Source organism: Talpa europaea, assembly GCF_964194135.1.
Source record: "Talpa europaea genome assembly, chromosome: 16".
Taxonomy (NCBI): domain Eukaryota; kingdom Metazoa; phylum Chordata; class Mammalia; order Eulipotyphla; family Talpidae; genus Talpa; species Talpa europaea.
The window spans coordinates 47954400-47975422 of NC_140084.1; the positions used below are offsets into that span (position 1 = coordinate 47954400).

General features: G+C 65.9%; 2 protein-coding genes across 2 annotated transcripts; both read right to left on the bottom strand.

Annotated features, from left to right (window-relative positions):
• Positions 1–157: 157 nt before the first annotated feature.
• On the bottom strand, positions 158–2101 carry ASPDH (aspartate dehydrogenase domain containing; the record flags this gene model as incomplete). The annotated part of the gene is made up of 7 exons (XM_084257948.1): positions 2032–2101; positions 1623–1767; positions 1291–1375; positions 1051–1200; positions 755–975; positions 534–688; positions 158–201 (listed from the first exon to the last, which is right to left on the bottom strand). The coding sequence occupies exons 1-7, from the start codon at positions 2084–2086 to the stop codon at positions 158–160; spliced, it is 855 nt and encodes a 284-aa protein (XP_084114074.1). The 5' UTR covers positions 2087–2101.
• A 2835-nt stretch (positions 2102–4936) lies between these two features.
• LRRC4B (leucine rich repeat containing 4B) lies at positions 4937–20764 on the bottom strand (the record flags this gene model as incomplete). Its single annotated transcript, XM_084256772.1, has 2 exons — positions 4937–6979; positions 20468–20764. The coding sequence occupies 2 exons, from the start codon at positions 20762–20764 to the stop codon at positions 5135–5137; spliced, it is 2142 nt and encodes a 713-aa protein (XP_084112898.1). The 3' UTR covers positions 4937–5134.
• Positions 20765–21023: the final 259 nt, after the last annotated feature.

A 21023-nucleotide genomic window follows, 5' to 3' on the forward strand; every position in this document is an offset into this window, starting at 1 on the left:
AAGAGACCGGAACCACGAGGGTGCAGAACCTCCGCTCTTTACTGAGCTACATGGAAGGGCCACTGGGGAAACCGAGGCCCGGGCAGCCGCGGGGCGGCGGGGCGGGGCGGGGCGCGGCCCCTGAGCCGAGGGTGTCCTCTAGGAAGCAGGAGGCCTCTCAGCAGAGGTGGATCCCCGGCCTGGAGGGGAGCTGGCTGCAGCCTGCGGGGGAGATGCAGGGAGTGAACGGCTGAGGCAGAGACGAGGAGGCGGCCGGGAGGAAGGGGCAGAGCGTGGGGGCGCAGCAAGACCTCGAGAGCGATGGGGGCTGTGACGGCCCCGCGGGTGGGCAGACGGGGGGTTCCCTAGAGATGGAGGCACAGAGACCCAGGGGACCTGGACAGAGAGAAATAAAGCTTCCAGGTTGTGGCCTAGAAGGTTGAGACGCAGATGGAGACCAACCGACAGACGGCGGGCCGCGCCCCGGACCCAGCCTCTGCAGGCACAAGAGCCCCAGAGAGGGGCACGGACGCTGGGGAGGGGCCTGGCCGCACCCAGGAGGCTGCGCCAAAAGGCGGTGACGGTGGCAGAGCCCGTGACGGCGCCGGGCTGGGCCGGGTTCTCCCGGTGGGTGTGCACGGCGAAGCTTTGGCCTGTGGGTCCCGGCGGGCCGCTCAGCTCCACGTCCACCACATGCTTGTCGGTGAGGCTGGGGCAAGCGGGGAGTCAGTGGGCTGGCCGGCCCTGGCCCAAACCCCCGCTCAGCCGAGCTCACCTGAGGTCGGCCACCAGCACCCCGATCACGCGGTCGAAGCCCAGGCTGGGGGCAGCCAGGGCAGCGGCCGCCATGGTGTTGGAGTTGCGGGGGGCAAAGGGGCAGAGTCCCCGGACTGGGCCTTCATAGAGCACAGTGCGAGGCCCGGTGCAGCGCGCCGCAGCCAGGGGTCCCTCCAGTCGGAAGCCATCAGGGTGCGTGGCCATGGTGACACGGAGGCTCTGGAAGTGAGAGCCAGTATCAGAAGGATGGGGGTCTCTGCGGGCCCCTGTTTCCCTGGGAGTCCAGTGGCTCACCTGAAGGCCTCCAGCGGCATCCAATCTGGTGATGTCCTCAGTGCCCCACAGGGCGCCCCGGGCCACGAACACTCCGTGGTTCCAGCGGTGCGAGGCCTCCAGAAGCTGCCGCTCTGTGGCCTGGTCAGCCAGCGCTGAGGGGGACCCCACCTGGGGCGCAGGACAGTGCGGGGAGCTGAGTTTAGGGGCGGGTCCCACTTCGGAGTGGGGTGGGGCCAAAGCGGAAGGGGCAGGGCTCACCAGGAGATTGGCATGGCGTAGGATTTGCGAGCCAAATTCGTGGATTATTTTGGGATGAGCCACTTCTACCACAAGATCAGGGTTCCTGGGAGAGGTGAGAGATCGGGGCACCTTGGGGAGGCATGAGGCCTCCCTTACCCAGAACCCCCAGCCTCTGTGGAGGCCTGTCCCCTTCACCCTGATCCGGGAGGGGAAAAGGACAGTGGGATTGTCCCATTTCACAGGGCGGTGAGCCAAGGCCCAGAGAGCGCGAGAGCGCCTGAGATCACACGGCCGTGAGGGGCGGCCAGGACGGCCCCAGGGAGCCCACTCTGTCAGGCCAGGCCACTGACCTCTCCCCGAGGGCAGCGAGGTTCTGGAGCTGCAGGAAAGGGGGCACGCTGCCTGCCATTCGTCCGGGGTCACGATTCCAGACAAACACAAGCTCTAGGCCCAGGTCTGCCCCCTGAGTTAGCAGGTGGGAGACAAGGGACTGTCCTGTGGGGGAAGGACAGAGCATCAGAGAAGCGGGACGGGAACCCAGAGAGGGGGAATAAGGACAGAAAGAAGGGGACAGGGACCCGGGGTGGGGGGGTTAGAGACCCAGAGACCCCTGAGGGGCAAGGTGGGACGATGCCCCAGCACAGCACAGGCCAGGGCACAGGTAAAGCATGAAAACAGTGTCTGCGTTGGCACAGGTGCTTTGGGGGCTTCAAGAAGGGGCCTGGCCTGGGAAGAGGCTCCAGACAGCCGGGAACTCACCGAGGCGGCCATAGCCGACCACCCCCACCCTCCTTGGCCCCCCATCCGCCGCCATGCCCTGGAATCTGGTGGTCTGCGCTCAAGCTCCGTCGGCTGCTGGCCGCCCTCGTGTGGGCAGCCGCTGATCTTTGGACATTTGACCCTTGAGCCACTGGGGAACCTGCCCCCTCCCCCAGCAGCCCGAGGTGGGGTGTGGGTTTGCCTCAGGAGGGGTTGGTGTGAGTATCCTGCGGGCAGAGAGCATGACCTTGGGATTCGGGGCCCTGCATGGCCCCTGTTCAGGGCCTGGCCCTCTGCATCACACCCTCCCCTTCCTGCCAATGTGGAAAATTTCCTCCGCAGTCCCGGCGCTTCCCGGGCAGGTTGTCATGGAAACTGCATTCTGCCTGGGGTGGGGGTTGAGAGGGTTGGGAGCCAGGAGAGCCGGCGGCAGGGGACTCTGGTCTGTCCCTTGCACCCGCGTCTCCTGTCAACGTGCCCGCTCCTGGCTTCTCCCAGGGCGCTCTGTGCCGGCCGCGGCTGTCCTGGCCTCTGCCTGCGCCCCGGTGGCTCCGGTCCCCTCCCCCCCCTCTGGCCGCCCTTCGTTCTGGTCCATCTCCCGCAGCCGCCCCCTGCGCCTCCACCCCCAGGGCCAGTGGAGACCTGTCTGGCCGCGCCACCGGCTCGCCCACGGGCACAGGGGACGACCTGACCTCAGCGGGCCCGGCTCCATCCCCACCGGCCTCTCAGGACCTCCCCGCTCCCGGCTGACCGCCCCTCAGTTCACCTTGACCTCTCACCTTTCACCCTCCCCACCCCGGCTTGACGCTATAGCCTCGCCCCACTCCCAGCTCCCATGGGCCGGGAAGACGCCTGCGTGGCCGGGGAGGCCCCAGCCGACGCGCGGCCCCCGAGCGCCCCAGCCGCCGCGCTTCGCGGGTGCCTGGCATCGGAAATGGCGGAGGCTGCGGCAGTGCCCGCCCCACCCCCACCCACCACCTGGTACCCTCCGCAGCGTTGCCATGGCAACCAGGATGGCGCTGAGAGGATGGAGCGGGAGCATGAAAGAGAGCGAGGGGAGAGTCGCGAGGCGCGGGCGGGGGAGCAGACCGAGGCGACGGACAGGGCCTGGGACCCCGGCGGCGGAGGCCGAGGCCGAGGCGGGAGACAGGGAAGCCGTCGCGGAAGGCCCGGGCAGGGGAGATAAGACACCGCAGGCAGAAACAGCCAGGGAAGAAGGGCAGGGCCGACCAGGACCTGGCGCGGCGCCCCGGGTCAGGGGCACCGGACCCCCAGCCCACCCAGCCTTCCTGCTGACTCCAGGGGACCCGGTCCCCGACATGGTTCTGCCTGCGGGCGTGTCCCCGCCGGGGGACGGTCCCTTACCTGGGGGCGGGTCCCTGCTTGGGGGCGGATCCCTTACCTGGGGGCGGGTCCCTTACCTGGGGGCGGGTCCCTGCTTGGAGGCGGATCCCTTACCTGGGGGCGGGTCCCTTACCTGTGGGCAGGTCCCTGCCTGGGGGCGGGTCCCTTACCTGAGGGCGGATCCCTGACCGGGGTCGGGTCCCTACAGGGGGTCGGGTCCCTTCTGGGGGCGGGGCGAGGGGAAGGGGCAGAGACCAGGTCCCGCGGCCGCACCTGTCCCGGCCGGGCCGCGTCCTGAGTGAGCGCAGACGCTGGGAGGCCACTCCCGGCCCCCGCGCCCCCGCCTGTCCAGACGCAGGAGCGGGCAGCCCTGGCCGGGCTCCCTCCAGGCTGCAGCGCCGCGGGGCCTCGCGGACCCCGCCCTGGCCCTGGCCCTCGCCCGCGTCGCTCCCGGGGCTCCGCACGCCCCGCCCTCCGAGCCCCGGCGCAGCCCCTCACGCCCCCGGGCCGGTCCGACGCTGGCGTCCCCGGGAAGGTCGCTCGCGACCCGCCGCGCCTCGGGCCTCGCTCGGGGCAGCGCTCCCGCCCGCTGAGCCGCCCTTTCAGCGGCAGCGTCTGCGCGCAGGGGCGTCGCGCCCCGGGTCGGCTCTGCCGGGAGCTGAGCCGCGCCCCGCGCCCCAACGTGTTTAACTGCCGCCCCCCAGGGCCTGTGAAGGTGACCCCTGGAGCCAGGGTCTCCAGTCAGTCGCCGGGGCCTCATCTGAGCGCCGTGTCCGGGGGAAGGGACCCGGGACACAGCTCGGGGGAGGCGCCGCGGCCGGGCGGGACGGGCCCTGGGAGGCGAGTGGGGCCCCGGGGAGGGAAGCGGGGCTCCGCCCCCGCGGGCCCCCGAGGCAGCCGGCCCTGTCCGCACCTCCCCTCCTGCTGCGGCCCCCCAGCCTGTGGCGCCTCGCACTGCAGCCCCCGGATTTCTGCCGTGAAGTGCGTGTGGGGGTGAAAGGAAGGGCGGGAACACCGGACACCGAGCGCGCGCTGGGCGCCCCCGCCCCTCCCTGGGGTCCGGGGCGGCCCCAAGACCAGCCCGAGGGGCCGCCCCGCCCACCCCCGGCCGGAGCGCCCGGCCCCGCCCGCCGCACCGGGGCGCCTCTCCTCCATGCTTCCATGACCAAAAAAAAATATTTTTTTACTTTTTCCATGTTTTTTTTTTAAAGTAATTACAGAGCAGGTAGTCGTTGACGCAAACCTCCCTTCAGTATCAAAAGAGTCTGTGGGGCAGGTGAGGGCTGGGGCGAAGGGGGGGGTGGGCCGAGGTGCCCCCACCCCCAGCAACGGGGCGGGGGCCGGAGGGGAGCTCAGCGCCGCGCGGGGCCGGGGGTGGGGGGCTCTGGCGTGTCCGTCTCTTCAGTTTCGGGGACAGCGAGGGGGGTTAGGGAGGGCAGGCGCCAAACTGCAAAAAATGAACCGTAAAACGAGGGTCGTGGGGGGTGAGGGGAAAGGACGCCCCTCAAAAAAGCTCCTGTCTCCCCCGACGGCGGGGGGCGGGCGAGGAGGGGGGAAAGCGGGGGGCTGCGGCCGCCTCCCCGACCCTGCGTCCCCTCGCGTCCCGGGGCTGGCGGCGCCGAGGCCGGGCCCCCCGGGGGACCCAGGCCCGAGCCCACCCTGTCCCGGCCGGGGCGCGCCCCGCCCTGGGGTCCAGCGGGGGCCGCGACGGGGAGCCCCTACCCAAAGGGGGGCCGGGGCGGCGCCCGCGTCGGCGGCCTCAGATCTGCGTCTCTTGCACGTTCTCCTTGGAGCCGCTCTTGAAGAGCAGAGGTTCGTGGATGGAGTTGAGCCCCGGCGGGCCCTTGGCCCCGCAGCCCCCGCCGCCGGGGTTGCCGCTGTAGTGCGCCTTGAAGGCGGCCGCCACGTAGTGGTGGTGGTTGAGGTGGTCGCGCTCCAGGGCGGGCAGGGCCAGGTGGCTGTCCCCGCCCACGCCGCCCGCGCCCGCCACGGCGGCGGCGGCCGCCACGGACACGGCGGAGGCGGCGGGCAGCTCGTCCTCCACGTTGATGATCTCCACGGTGCGCGTGGGCCCGTGGTGCTTGTGGAGCTGGTGCTGCTTGCGCAGCTTGTAGAAGGCCACCAGCATGACGGCGGCCATGAAGGTGATGGCCACGAAGCAGCCGATGATGATCTTGGTGGTCTTCATGACGTCGTCCAGGTCCTTGAGCGCGTTCTCCGTCACGTCCGTGATGGGCACGGTGAAGGGCTTCTCCGTGGGCCGCGAGGAGCGCGGCGCGGGCGCCGTGGTGGACGACGAGGCGGGGCCCGCCGCGTCCCCGGGCCGGCCCCCGCCCCACACGCCGTCCGTCGTGGGCCCCGGCGGCTCCTTCTCGGTCCCGCGCGGCTGCAGCGCCTCCTCTCCGGGCTGCGTCTCCAGGGTCTCCACCGTCACCGTGGTGAAGTAGGTGTAGCCGCCCGCGCCCCCCGGGCCGCCGCCCGCGCCCCCCGGGCCGCCCCCCGGGCCGCCGGCCCCGCCGGCCGCCACGGGGTCCACGGCCGAGACGTTGAGCGTGGCCGACGCGGTGGTGTTGCCGGCCGAGTTCGTCACCATGCACGTGTACTGGCCCGTGTCCTGCACGGTGACGTTGGTGAAGTTGAGCGTGCCGTCGTGCAGGACGGAGATGCGCACGCGGTAGGAGCCGTGGGTCATGAGGGTGCCGTTGGGCGTCAGCCAGTTGACGGACGTCATGGAGGTGCCCGTGCGGCACTTGAGCTCGGCCGCCATGCCCTCGGTGACGTTGAGGTCCGTGGGCGGCTCCACGATGACCGGCGCGTAGCAGGTGAAGTGCGACTGGTCCAGCTCGCCGATGTAGCGCCCCTTGAGGCCGGCGGGCGCGTGGCAGCGCGCGCAGCACGTGGTGTTGCTGGGCACCGTCTCCTTGAGCCACCAGCTGAGCCAGAGCACGTCGCAGTTGCAGTGCCAGGGGTTGTGGTTGAGGTGCACGCGCTCGAGGCGGTGCAGGGGCGTGAAGAGGTCGTGGGGCAGCGACATCAGGTTGTTGTGGGACAGGTTGAGCTCCTCCAGGGACTTGAGGTCGTCGAAGGCGTTGCGCTCGATGGTGGCCACCTGGGCGTGCATGAGCCACAGCTTGCGCAGGCTGGTGAGGCCCTGGAAGGAGCCGGGGCGGATCAGGTCCAGCCGGTTGCCCGACAGCTCCAGCTCCTCCAGCCGCACCAGCGCCGTCAGGTTGGGGATGTCCTTGAGGTTGCACATGCCCAGGTTGAGGTAGCGCAGGTTGACCAGGCCCTCGAAGGCCGCCTCCGAGATGTACTCCAGCCGCTTGAGCTCGCCCAGGTCCAGGCGCCGCAGCGAGGGCACGCGGTTGAAGGCGTACGAGGGGATGCTCTCGATGGGGTTGTTGCGCAGCCAGAGCTCCCGCAGCTTGGACAGGTACTCGAAGGTCTGCGTGGGCACCGTGGTCAGCCGGTTGTCAAACAGCTCCAGCGTGTTGAGGCTGGGCAGCCCGTTGAAGGCGCCCACCTCGATCTTGCGTACCAGGTTCTTGCTCAGCTGCAGGATCTCCAGATGCCGCAGGTGCTTGAAGGTGTCCGTCCGGATCACCTGGGGGGCGGGGGGAGACACCGTCAGTGACATAGAGACCCGACTGACACTCACGCGTGCGGCACCCCGATGGCAAGGGCCTGAGGGAAGTTTCCGGGGGTGATGGCAATGTTTCCCAGTGGGGCTGAGGCCACGTGGCTGAATACAAACCCCTTCTCCCCCCCCCCACTGTGCTCAGGAAAGGGGGCATTTCATTATGTGTAAATTACTTCTCAATCAAAAGGATTAAAAACGGCCATGCCAGCAGCCAACGCCCGGCCCCCGCAGCCCAACGCTGCTCTCTGTCCTTACAGGCAAAGACATGTCATGCGGGAGGCGCCGCCCTACGAGATGGGGACCGATCAAGGCCTGCGTTTCTGAGGGCCAGGAAGCCTGGGAACCCAGGGACTCGCATGGCTTTTGGAGCCCAATCCCATTTGGTGGCAAAACCGGATCGGAACTCACGCGAAGCTATTTAAAGCTTCCACTGATTCCATTCATGTGACTTTAAAAACAGTTCACTCTGGATATACTCCCACACTTGATAAAAGGGGTGTGGGACCCCCTGGGGCACTCTAAGATCAGTGCCTCCCCTTTCCAATGCCCGAACATCCCACCTCCGCCTCTGCCTCCGGGATTTCACCAGAGATGGAGGCCCGGCAAGGCCCCGCACCCAGCTCAAGGTCACCCAGGAGGGGAGGGAGAGCCGGGGCCGGGCATGGGCTGGCGCCAGGATAAAGGCTGCTCACCCCAAATGTGGCTGCCACCCCTCAGGGCAGGACTGGGGAATCACAGAAGGGAAGCGCTGGGCTGGGCAGGGGAGGCAGAACCCCACACAGGATTCTCCTCCCTGACCCCCGGCCAGTCCCTGTGGGCGGGCGACACTGCAGCTGTGAGTATCATCCTGCTGGGGGGACTGCCCAGGCGGCCTGCGTGGTCGTGACTCAGGAGGAATTGAAAGGCGGCAGCAGCACGAGGGACCCGTATCTCTGCCCTCCCTCCCGGGTGACGGAAGACGCGGACGCAAACCCTCCACGCTCTTCTCGGCCGTGCGCGCCAGCTTTGGGGTGATGGGCCAGCTCGAGTCTTTGTTTTCTCTAATAAACCAACATCACTTCTCTGGTGAATAGAACAGGGAGCTTCAAAAAGTTCAAATGAAACAAGAAGACTCCACCCGGGAGGCGGGGCCCACATCGATTTTAAATTCCTCGAGGCCATATTAAAAAACAAATCCAAGAGACAGCAGCGGCCCCACACGCGAAATCAATGTTAACCGCGGCTCGCTCGGCCGCCCGCGAGGGATGCTGCGATCCAGGCCCGGGTGGGGTTCAGGCTCGCCAGGGAGATGCCCCCACGAGGGCTTGGAGCCCTTGTGCCCCCTATGGTGTCGCCATTGTCACCACCAGATAGATGGAGACCACCCTGGGGGTGCCCCTCCGGCTTTTAGCGCTGTGGCTTGGGCCGGGCGGGGGGTGGTGAGGCCGCCGGGGCAGTCAGGGAGACTGGAGGCCTCGGAGGAGCAGCGGCAGTGGCGGCTTCCGGGGTGCCCGGGGCTCGGGGCCCCACTTCTTCCTGCTGATGCTGCAGGCCTGGTGTCGGGCGCTGAGGGGGGAGCGGAGCCCCAAGCTGTGACCCCAGGTGGCACTGCCTCCGCCCCCATCCACGGCCTCTCCTGCTCGGATGGCCAGGAGGCCCATCTGTCTGCACCCCCCAGCTTCTGACCCCGGGGGTGCCCGGGCCAGCCCGAGCCTGGCTCTTCTTCCGCAGGGCTGGGTCTCCGGGCAGGGCTGACGGAGCTCCAGGCTGGGGCAGGGCCTCGGCCCGGAGGCAGGGCAACCGCCTGGGACTTCTCGCACGTTCTCCCCCAGGCGCACCCCACCAGGGGCTCGCAACAGCCACGGTGGCAATGTGGCGTGCTGGAGCCCCTATTCCAGGGTGAGGATGGGCCACCTGGCCCCTTCTGCCCCCCAGAACCCTCTTCACGGCTGCATTTCAGGCAGTTTCACCTCCTCTGCCTTTGCATATGCAGTTCCCGCTGCGCGGATGCCTTTCCCGCTTCATCCGCCTGGAGAACTGCCCTCTCTCTTGGACCAACCCGAATGTCTCCTCCTCCCATTGCTTTTTCAGTGAATGGGGTACGGTGTCCGGAGCAGCCCCGGAGATGCCGATGCCAGGGTAACGGCAGGGTCAGCCCACAGGTGGTGGCGATGCGAGCGTCCCCCCCAGGTGCTCCTGGAGTGAGGGCTGAGGCCAGGCTCTGGCTGGGCGCTGGCCCCCTCAGGGGTGCTCCTGCAGCCCTGCCAGGTGGCTGGTGTCTGGCATTGTTTCTGGAGGAGCCCGCTCAGCTGTGAGGAAGCAGCTGAACTGGGGCGTGGCTCCCGCCTGGCCCTGTGGCCCATTGGCCCCAGCGAGTCCTGGCAGCCATGGGGTTGGGGGTGAGCATCACCTGGTATCAGAGGCCATGAGGCCAGGGCTCAGCGCAGGGTGGGGTGCGTAGGCAGGCCAGTCCAGGGCTGCTGCCCCTCCTGGAGTCCTGGGCCTCCACATCCCGAGGGCGTGTCCCCACAGCACAGAGGCTGCGCCTGCTCAGGCGGGTATGTAAAGGGAGGTGAAGGGGCATTCGCAAGGTGGGGGGGTTGCTCTGCCAATCGCTTGAATGGCAGCACCTGAGAAGCAAGCAGAGGAAAGCCGGGTCCCCCTATGGTGTGCTGGAGGGCCGCTGGGAAGAGGGAGGCCCTGCATTGTCACCAGGACCCCAGAATGTGCCCTCTCTTCTCAGCCTCAGGATACCTGGGCAGCCCGGTGGGAGGCATCTGCCCGGGTATGAATCCCACTTTAGCTGCAGACCAGCTGTGTGACTTCAGGGGAGCGTCCTGGCGTCTCTGGGCTCACTTTCCTCCCAGGTACTGCGAGGTTCTGGTGCAGCTTGGACGAGAATGCCCAGGACGTAGAGAGTAAGTGGTTGATTCAGATGGCGATGCCCTCAGCAGCTGTTCTCCTGGGCTGCCAGTTTCTCCCCCAGTACCTTCCCACGTGCCTGCTCCCGCCCTCCCGTGGCTTGTTGTTACTCTCTCTCAGTGTCGGGGGCAGAGCTGGCCCCGCTGCCTCCCCACTGCTCCAGCCACAGCACACGTCACGCTCGCCCAGCCTCCCGCCTCTGCACAGCTGTGCCCTCCACCGCAGCGCTGTCCTCATCCTTGTCGGCTAGGCGGTGACTGCTGTCCCGTGTGGCCCCTGCTCACCCATGCGCCGTACACATTCTCCCACCAGCCCTTACCACACTGCTTTAACTCCTTGAACTTGGCTTCACACATCTGTCTCCTTGTCTGGGCTGGATGCCTTCCCTGCACCTGGGCAAGGCCTAGTTCCCATGTGGGCCGAGGTCAGTGCTGGCTGGACCCGAAGGGACCAGCCCCTCCCTGGAGAGGCCCCTGGCTGTGGTGGCAGAGGGCGCCTGCTCGCCCCTGGGTGACAAGGCCAACGCGTTGGAGCCTCGGGGACAGAACTTGGGAGTCGGAAGAGCACCAGCGTTCTGCTTTGGGTTCCGGTTCTTTTTGCCTTACGTCCACGTGTCTGTTATTATTAGAGCAAAACAGCTTCTTTTTGATTAGTGTTTGCCATCGACTTTGCATTTGTTCATCTCTTGTCCTTAAGTTTCAGGTGCGTCTTTTCAATTTTGTTTTTAATTCATTCTGAAAATCTCTTTTACTGGAAGTTTAGTCCATTTACATTTATTGTAATCACTAATACAGTTGGACTTGTTCCTGCCGTGTTATTTTGTGTTTTCTGTCTGTCCTGATTGTTGGGGCCCTGTTTGTCCCCCCGTTCTGGCATCACGTGCACTGAACTTCTTATGTTCCATTTCTTCATCCACTATTTTAGAATTTACACAGTCCACGTACAGGATGGTGGTCACGAGTCTCCTGGTGCCCAGAGACTTCACAGGGCTCAGAGCACCAAGGTAGATTCCCAGCAGTTGCCACCAACATCTCACGCTACATCTCCTGAAACCATCAATTTCCGCTTTTTTTAAAGATTTTTTTTTATTTATTTATGCATACAAGAACTGGGGTGTAGGCCAGAGGTACAGGGGTATATAAGAGGATTCACCAGAGACAGTGGGGAGCAGAACAGATAGATCAATTGAAATCCACTGCTGAGGGGAGACAGGAGAGGTTTGCTGTGCCCTGTGGGTCAGCTCCCTGGTCGGGGATCGAACTCTTGCTGTAGAGGCTGCAGATAGCTTCACAGTGCTGAGATTTAACCCTTGTGCCACCGGGGAGGCCCCATCCTTGTTCTGATTTAATCTCCTATTGTTTTATCACAGCCCTGAAATATACAAAATCACTCTAATGTTGTGTTTGCACAGGGAGGAAATGGCCCCATGATGTTTCTCAGAACATAATCCCATCGGGAAGCAACACACCACGTTATTTTCTCTTCCTTTCGTAGTCACACGACAACTGAACACGTATACCTGGAGACCAAATGCCCCTCCTCTCTCAAACACACAACAGGCCCTGTTTGTGACTCTGAAACCAACGACCTTCCAGGCAGGTTCTCAGTCAAGTGAAGTGGACGGAGCCAGGCTCTCCTTTCGTGTGGGGACCTGGTCCCACGGGATTGCCGACCCCAGGCCCCTCACTCCCTGCATATTTGAGTTTCACCTCAGGCCCTAGAGGTTCCCGGAGGGCATGTCTTCTGCCCTCAGCCTCGTGGAGACTGAACCGGGCTCCTCAATCTGAACACGAGGTTTTCACCAAGGCTGTTCCCGCGCCGACACCGCGGCTGGGCTACCTCTTGGCTTCAGTGTGTTTTTGGAGAACGGGACCTGTTTGTTATTCACACATTCCCCGTGCCCTGGTCTGCTCACTTGCCAGAACGTTCTTCGACGCCTGCTCTGTGTCTAAGAGCATGGTGGGTGCGGGGACCAGCGTGAACTGGCCACGCCCCCGTATCCCCGGAGCCTGACCTGGAGTGGGGGAGGGAGACACAAAATCTAATAATCATGAAAAGAGCAGTTCAGTGGGGATGGTGCCAACAGATGGGGGGCGGGGGTGGTGGTGGTGCTGCCCAGGTGGCAGGGGGAAAGGCGATTCTAGGGCCCCCTGACAGCACAGCCCAAAGCTCCCCAGACCAGAGCATGGCAAAGCCTTGTCAGATGCTGTGGGCCGGGTCCCCCTCGTAGCCCCTGAACTCAGGGGCTTGGAGAAGACACACCCCTACCCTCCCAGTGTGACACCTTTGGGTATCCCCAGTGTGCAACGAGGTACAGGACTGAGTGAGGCCTGGGGTCCTGCCTTTGAACCCCCCCCCGTTTGCGGGCCCACCCGTGCCAGGCCCCGCGCTCAGTGTCAAGTATGTTAAGGAGACAGACGCTGGCCCGGCCGCTGGTCACCAGTGACCCCTGCACTGTCCTCGGGGCTGCTTCCCCGCTTCGTCCTGCAATCCGGCCTCGGGGCTGCGCCACTCAGGTTGTGGGGAAACGCCACCGATGCCGAAAACACCCCTGGGTTCTGCTGGTGTTTTCAAGAAAATAAACTCAAGAGACCCCCTATTAAACATTTCACTGCGGTAGGAAAATGAAGTGAGCGGGTCATCGTAACTCCGTTAAGATGAATTGTTTTATATAGTTTGAATGTAATGAGCTGATGACAAAAGTTTAGTAAGATTGTTGGTGTTATTTTTTTCCCTGCATTTTTTTTCACCTTCCCAATTTACAAATACTGTTATTTCCTTGCACCAACTGCCCTTCGGATGCCCCATCTTCTTTCCTGAGAAGGGGGGGGCTTCCCGAATCGCAGGGATGGCTGGAACTCAGCAGGCTGGGGGCCCCTGAGGCCTGGACTCAGCACCCAGGACAGCTCCTGAGGACCCGCCTCTCAGCCCCCACGCCTCCCGCACAGCAGGCCGCCCCCCCCCCCCCCGCCCCCGCCAAACTGTGGGGCAGCAGCCTCTGCTCTCCTGTCGGTCTCTAGTTACGAACTTGTGGGGGGCCCGGTCAGAGCTCGGAGGCCCCACCATCGACCAGCTAGGAGCACTGCACCACAGAGGTCCTCGGCCCCCTAAGGCCACTGTGCCCACGGGCCTGCGCTGTCCTGCCCAGCCACTCTTGCTGCCCCTTCAGCCGGGCAGTCCGGTGGGCCCGACCCTGGGGCCCGATGACTGCAGTCCTGAGTGGGCCCCTCTCACTGCCTGTGACTTCAGGGGGCTGCTCCTCCATCTGTGCAGTGGGGTGGGAGGCCGGCCTCCTAGGATCGGGGGTAGGAGTGAGCACCTTTCCCGACCAGGGTCACCTGGCCCCACTCTCGGCTGAGCTCGGGTCCCCAGGACCGCATCCCACTGGCACGGGGGATGAGGCCTCCCGGTCGCCTGCTTGGCGAGGCCTGGCCCTAAGCGCCGCATGTCCACTCCTCTAGGTGACCGTGGTCGGCCGCCTCCCGGGCCCATCGGCTTCACCCCTCCACCAAGGATGGCCTCCTGCGGCCAGGTCCCGTCGGGGTGACGACTTTGACTCTGGCCTGTTAACCCCGCCCCGCAAGAGGGTGTCTGCATGTGTGAACAAAGGGGGCAGCAGCTTCGGATCGATCTGAGGGCTGTGCTGGGCTGAGCCCTGGCTCTGGCTCAGCCAGCGCTGGGGGAGCGGGCCCAGGTGTAGGCTCAGGCGGGCCATCCCCGCCCCTCCGCTGGGGGTCTGCTCAGCCCCACCCCAGCTGGTGCAGGCTGCTGTGGTGCTTGTCCAGCTTCTCCCTGTCCCGCCACCCAGGGAATGCCTGTCCTGCCCGCTGAGCTGCGAGGAGGGCCTGCACACGGTAGGTGCTCACCACCGAGCCAGGGCTGTGGACGAGGCGCTGCACACGGATGGACAGGGGCGGTCGTCATGGGGGCAGGTGGTGCTGGGGGCGGGACTCCTGGGTCTAAGCTGGGCTTCCCTGCTCCCTGGCGGTGAGGGGAGCCGGTACCGCTTCCGAGAGGATGGCCCCATCGACACCTGGAAGCCCGGGAAGGCGCCTGCGGAGGGGGGTGGAGGGGAGCCGCAGGAGGTGCTGCTTCTCAAGGACCTGGTGTGTCCATCTGGGGCTGGCGGGTGTGCTGGGCTGTGGCCAGTAGAGGGCGCCCCTGGGCTTGGTGGGGCTGGGACAGCTGGGGAAGTTGGGGGGCCACAACCATTTGAAGCCCAGGGGAGTGGGGGTGACTCTGGATGGGGGTGGGGGGCAGGCTGAGGCCAGGGGCCCGGGAGGATGCTGGGGCGATGCCCTGAGGGGCAGGACAAGGCCACAGTTGCGAGGCTGTGTGGACAGGCAGGCCCTGCCCGGGGTGGAGAGCCTGGGGTTAGGAAACCCTGGAGAGTTTTGAGACCCTGGCCAACCTGCTGGGCTGGGCCCAAGACCCTTTCCTCACTGTGGCTTCCTGCGCCTCGGTTTCCTCATCTGTGAAAGGGGGACACAGAAGGCACCTGTTCAGGGTGGTTGTAGAGAAGGCCCAGATGGGAGTTGGGGCCAACCACTCCCTTCCACCCCCGGGGCTGTCATAGGGGGCGTCCTCTGCCCCTCAGAGCCCCGTCTCATCCGTGCAAGGGGCTAAGGCCCCTCCCAGGGCTGCCAGGGGTCCAGGCTGCAAGCGGGTTGGCCAGCTGCTGACTTCTGGATGGTGGGGCCACAGTCCCCCAGGCTGTAAGCTGGGACCGATGTACACAGCGCGATCAACACATCTGGGGGACCAGTGGGGCTTGACTGGATGTTCAGAGGCAGCTGGGGCTGAGAAGCGTGGAGTGGACACACAGGACACAGGCCCAGGCGGTGGCTGGTACACTGCCCGCTGGGCACCGCCGAGGCGGAGGCCCGGGCTTCTCGGCAGCTCTCTGCGAGTGGCGGCAGCACCACCCTATTCACTGGTGGCAGGACCAAGACCACAGGCCGCGGCTCTCCCCTCCCCACCGCTGGAAGAGTCTCAATCTAACTTTGGGCCCAGTGACAGCCCCAAGTGGCGGCTGATCCTGCCGCTGGTCCCTTCCGCATCACAAAGAGGGAGTTTTTGCCTGGAGGGACTTTTCTCAGCCTGAGAGGCCGGAAGGAGGAAGGAGCAAGGAGCAAGGGGGAAATGATCCCAATGCCCTGGCGGCCTCCTCATGGGCAGAGCCTTCCCCAGGTGGGGGGTGGGGGCGGCTGCCTTCAGGGCTGAGGGCAGGGCAGGGCTGGCTCCGGGGATGCAGGGACTTGGGGGGCTCTGTGGGCCCCTTCTGGGAGGCATTCCGTGGCCTTGCTCTCAGACACACCCTCTGCGTGTGTTTTATAGAAGAAACCGGCCGATATCAGGAGTCCCACTTGACAGATGTGGGAGCTGAGGGCGGGAGCACCCGTACTTGGGGTGCTCCTAAGTGAATGGGGGGGAACTGAACGGAGCCTGGAGACCAGCTGGCCGTGAATCCTGGGGCCCGGATAGGGCATAAAGACCTCCACCCCCACGCCTGTGGCTCAGAAGCTGGCTCAGAAGCTGGCTCGGAGCTGACCTGGGCTCCCGGGACAAAGGGCAAGCCAGGGCCTCTGCTAGGGCCGCCTGGGGCCGCCTGTGCCTCCGCCAGTAGGTGAGGGCCCCGCGCTGGCGGGGTGAGGATGCGTGCGCCGAGCCTGGCTGGGATAGACGCATCCACATCCATTCCGGCCCCTTCTCCGGGCGAGGGGGGCAAACCCTGGTGCTGACATTCCCCTCAGCTTTCTAGAACTTCATTAACTCGGACTTCCCAGACGACCGGAAGCATCGGAGCCAGCGCTGGGGGTGGTTCAGAGAGGATGGCAAACACGAAGGAGAAATCAGCTCCCCCAGCACCAGGGCGAAGGGCAAGAGGTGCCCACGCACCCTTTGCGCGTCCCTGGATTTTGTGGGGTTTTTAAAAATTAAAGTTTAGAGGCGAATTGGACACCCTCCTTGTGCCTCTGCTAGCTCATTACTATATGCAAAGCGCTCCCGCCCTTAGGGCGCTGGGGAGCCCCGTAGACTTGCTGGGGACCCCAGTGCAACAGCTGCAGGCTCTTGCCCTCCGGGCTGGCTCAGGCTCCGGGGTGGTTGGGGCCGGGCGGACAACACTCAGCACCTCTGCGTGGGCTGGGGGGTGGGGGACTCCCCCTCCTTGCTGGTCCTTCACCTATATTGCCCCCCCGCCTCATGGGCCTAGCATACAGCGCCCCTGCATGTACATAAATTGAACAGCAGGAGCAGTGAGCATTCTGCTGGGGCACGTCAGAAAGGGGTGGGGAAGGAGGGAGGCATGGGCTGGAGGACACAGGCAGGAGGGAGGAGGGAGGGGTGCAAGGCTTCTGGTGGCCCAGGAGAAGCCCTGAGGAGCAGGGAGGAGTGGGCGGGGCCTGGACTTGCCAGCAGAAAGAATGGACCTGTCAGCAGATGCTTCTTGCCCCCAGGAGCTAGGAGGGTGGCAGGTGGCCCCAGCTGGGTGGCCTCAGGCTGGAGCAGAAGACAGGCGCTAAGAGAACCGCCCCATCCCCTCCCGTGGGGTCACAGGAGGGCGACATGGTCCCAGGCGCCGGTCAGCACTTGGGCGCCCAAGCTCCCCATGTGGCCTTTGGCCCTCGCTGCACTGCAGGCCCCAGGCGAATGGCACAGCGAAGGGACCCTCCTAGCCACCCCAGGTTCTGGGCCCGGGGCTGCCCGGCTGAGCACCAATACCCACAGGCTGACCCCTGCTGAGCCGCACTCTGGGAGGGGCAGGCTCTGGCGCGGGAGCTGGGGCACGCAGGGCGAAGGAGTCCCTGTGCTCGCTGCGGGCGGTGACGACAGCCCGCGGGGGAACCTGACGACAAGCAAGTGGCCACCGCCCGGGAGCTCCCGAATCCCAGCTCGTGCCAGGCGCCCGCCCCTGGCTGGGGCGGCCGTGGCCACTGAGAGGGGGGACGTTCCCGCGAGCCGGACACCTGGCCCGGCCCAGACCCACAAGGCGGTGCTCCCCTCTTCTCTCCCACCCTGCTAAGCCACGCCCAGCAAGTGATCCCCAGGGGGGAATCCGGACATTCTAAACAGGCCAAGATGCTCCCCGAGGTGCTGTTTATAGTGACCCAAGCCCCCGCTGGAGAGCCCCGGGCGAGCTGCCGCCCCAAGCCTGCAGATACATGCCACCTCATTCCTTCCTAACTACGACCTTCGAGGGGGCCTCCCTGGCGGCGCAGGGGTTAAGCGCCGCACTATGGAGATGTCCGCAGCCTCTGCAGCATGAGTTCGATCCCCGGCCAGGGAGTTACCCACAGGGCGCAGCAGACCTCTCCTGTCTCCCCGCTGCTCCCTCAGCAGTCGGTTTCAGTAGATCTGCCTGTTCTGCTCCCCACTCTGTCTCTGGTGACTCCTCTCACCCCTGCACCTCTGGCCTGTACCCCCGCTCTTCTACACACAAATGAAAATATAAATAAATAAATAAATAAATAAATAAATAAATAAATAAATAAATAAATAAATGGAGGCAATGACCCTTTACAGGCCCATGCGCAGGGGCGGAGGGCACGGGAGGGCGCGCGCCGGAGGGCGAGACTCGGGGCCACCCAGACACGCCAGGCTTTTGTCCCTGTGGACACAGGTGTGTTTCGCAGCCTTCCATGATTATTTTTACATTCATTCCGTGGATAAATAATTTAAAAATACATTCACACAGGAAAACCAGGAAGGTCTTAAAACAAAATGGAAACAGTAGTTATTTATATCTGCTGGCGGGACTCGCGGGGGGCGGGGGGGTTTGTCTCTGTTTTTTCTACGGGTAGCTCCAAGTTAGTATGTTTTGAAGCACCGCTAGCTGCTCCTGGGGTGGCCCCGCGTCCCGGGAACCGCGAGGGGTCCGGGAAGGAGCCCCGGAAGCTCACAGGCGCCTGCTCTGGTGGACGGGCGCTCTCCTCCCGGCACCCTCCACGCTCGGCGAGCGCCAGCGGAGCCAGCGCAGACACGGGGGGACCGCCGCGAGCCAGCAGGTGCCCCCACAGGAGCAGCTCAGCCCCGAAGCCTCAGTCAACTCCGAAAGTCCCGTCGTCTCTACCTCAACACACACCCAGAGTCTGAGTCCCTTTCACCCTCTGCGCCACGAGCGGCGGCCTCAGCGGAGCCTCCGGCCTCTGCGCAGGCTTCCCCTGGCTCAGGCGGCCCCGTCTCAGAGCCAGTCAGTCCTCGGCAGAGACAGCCGAGGCCTCACCAGAGGTGGGCTCTGCCCTGGGGCGCCCGTCCTGTCCTCCCCCTGCTCTGCTTCCCTCTCCCAGGCCAGCTCCGGCCTGGGGCCTTCGCACCGCAGCTGCCCAACCTGGGATGCCCTTCCAGGCGCCCACCTGGCTCCCGCCCACCCCCGCACCAGGTCTTTGCTCCAGTGTCCCCTGTCCCACAAGGCTGCCCTGACCTTAGCGTCTTGAGCGCCACAGCCAGCGAGCCCTGGTCCTGCGCCCGCCGCCCCTCTCCACCCTGCGGTCGGCTGGGGACGTGCTCCGAGAAGCGCCGGACGGCAGGCAGCGTGCCCGCACTTCTGCGCACCTGGGCTGCCGGGGGCGGAGGGTGGGGATCCCCGAGTGTTGGGCCTGATGGCACTTCCTGCCCGGGTGCCCGCTGCCTCTGTCCACACACGCCCAGCCTAGGGCCCAGCACGCGGTGAGGATGAGGGCGCCTGCCTGTCCTGCCCAGTCACGGCGGCGCCCCCATGGCCTCCCCTGCACGAGACAAACAAGACATGTCTGCAAGGGCATGCGTGTGGGGGGAGAAGCGTGGCCCCGGGAGGAAGGCAGTGAGGGGGCTCCCACAGGGGACCCCGGGGCCAAGCAGGGCACACTCAGGCAAGAGCGGCCTGAGAGGGCTGCCGGCATGGGGGGCGGGGGGAGGTGCTGGAAGCGGCCGGGGGCTGGTCACCAGCAGACAGGCAGGGGCAGTTTCGGTCATCGTGGGACCAGCATCCCGAGACGTGTGACATGGCGCATTTCAGGACACGGCCTGTGGTCACGGGACACGTGAGCGTGAGCAGCCTCAACTTTGGGCGTGGAGTGGAGGGACCCCAAAGGGCATCAGGCAAGGAGAGCAGTGTGAAGCCGCCTGTGGCCCTGGGCGGGCGAGTGAAAAGCCGGCGGGAGCTGGGGTGCAGCTCGGAGGCAGGGGAGCGCCCCCAGGTCTGCAGAGGTGAGCTGGCGGTGGGCCTGTCCCAGGGAGGGGTGCAGCAGAGGTCTGTGGGGCACATGGTCCCCCCCACCACAGAGAGGCTGCCGGCTGTCTGCAGACACCACATGCACCTCCTCCAGCTGCACCCGAGGCTGTGACACCTCTGCCTCCGCCTTCCAGAGCACCTGTCCCAGGCGCGTGCCGGCCACCTGTGCATCCACGTCCTCCCTGGCAGACGCAGACCCACCGGGACGGGAGGGGCTCTCCAGGTCTCGGTCCTCACCCCGCGCTGAGGCCCGGGGGACCGGCACACAAATCACTGAAGGAGCGCGGAGGACGGGGGCAGGAGCACGGGGATGCAGGGAGCAGGTGTGCAGCGAAGGCTGGAGGGGCTGCCAGCAGGAAAGGTAATGGGTGCAGGGGAGGCACCAATCCCGGGGAAGCTGTGCTTCTGGTCCCCAACTCCGGCTCCCTGGTTCTTGCCCAGGATGGAACAGCCTCTGGCCTCTAGCAACTCCCCACCAGGCAATGCCCCACCACCAAGAGCCCTCTTTACAACCCTTCAGAGGGGCGCCATCTGTCTGCAGGCCAGTTAGAGGGGGGCCACTGACCCTCCCCCCAAAAGACCAGGAAGTGTTGGGGGGGTGGGCTGGGGGCACAGGAGTGCTCCCGCCCCCACCTGGCTGGGTTGGAGGAGGTGCCCCCAGGCAGGAGGAGCGAGCCCAGTGGCTTCCACGCCTGCCCCTCAGACTAGGGGTGAGTCCCACCCCTAGGAGCAGTGGGTGACATGTGGGCTTTCGGAACTGGAGGGGGGCGGTGTGCCACCAGCAGCAGTGAGTGGCCACGGAGGCTGCGCAGCACGCTCCGATGCACCTGAGGACCTGGCGGCCAGGAGATGGCTCCAAGCGGCTCCAGCACCCCCCGCCCCGGCAGTTGCTCAAGGGCCAGAAGCCCACCAGCCTCCTCCCCACTGGGGCAGAGCCTCACACCAAAGCGGGAGGCAGGTGAGCCAGGCCGCGGGCAGAGCAGCCTGCAGGGTATGGGGCTCTCACCCCCACAAGTAGGCTACGCACCAGCGCCCCCAGCTTCTCATATCTAAGAGCAGGGGCACTCGTCACCCCACCTTCCTGCTGAAGAAACCAAGGCGCAGTCACACCCCCCGGCGCCTCAGGTCACAGGCCCAAGGCCGCAGCAGGTGCAAGGGTCGCCCTCAGCACCTCCGGGCACCCCAGGGCCGTTCTCTGGGGCACCTCGGTCCTGTGTGGGGGCATCCGGGCCGCTGGGAGCCCCACACGGACAGACGGGAACCGCGGACGCAGGCTGCCCTGGCCCCAGTGAACCGGACACAGCAGCACCTCCAAGGCCCCCGCCCCCGGCGCGGCTCACCTGGATGCCGTTCTCCTGCAGGTTCAGGTAGCGCGTGTTCACCGGGATGCTGGCCGGGACCTCCGCCAGCTCCCTCCGCGTGCAGATCACCCGGCTGGCCTGGTTGCTGCAGGAGCAGGCGGCGGGGCAGGACGTGGCCGGCGGGGAGCCCCCTCCTGCGGCCAGCGTCAAGGCCACGCCGCCCCCGCCGGCCCCCCAGGGTGGGGAGAACAGCCAGAGGAAGAGCAGGGCCCCGTGCGGCCAGGACATCCTACCGGGTGGCAGTGGGGGGCACGGGGAGCCTCGGGCTCGCGCCATCGTCAATGCTCATGCTCCGCGTGGGCGCCGGGGGCTGTGGGAGAGAGGGGCGGCTGGTGAGGGGCCCGGCCGGCTGCGCCCGGCACCCGGGGCTCGTGAGCTCCCTCCGCACCTCCCGCTCCCGCTCAGGACCTGCGGGTCTGCCCAGGCCCCCACGGAGAGGCGCCCCAGATGGACCAACCCGGCCGCTGAGGGGTCCCTCCCCCCCCCCCCAGAGCTTCTGCCCATTTCACAGAACTGGAAGCGGAGGCGGGGGGAG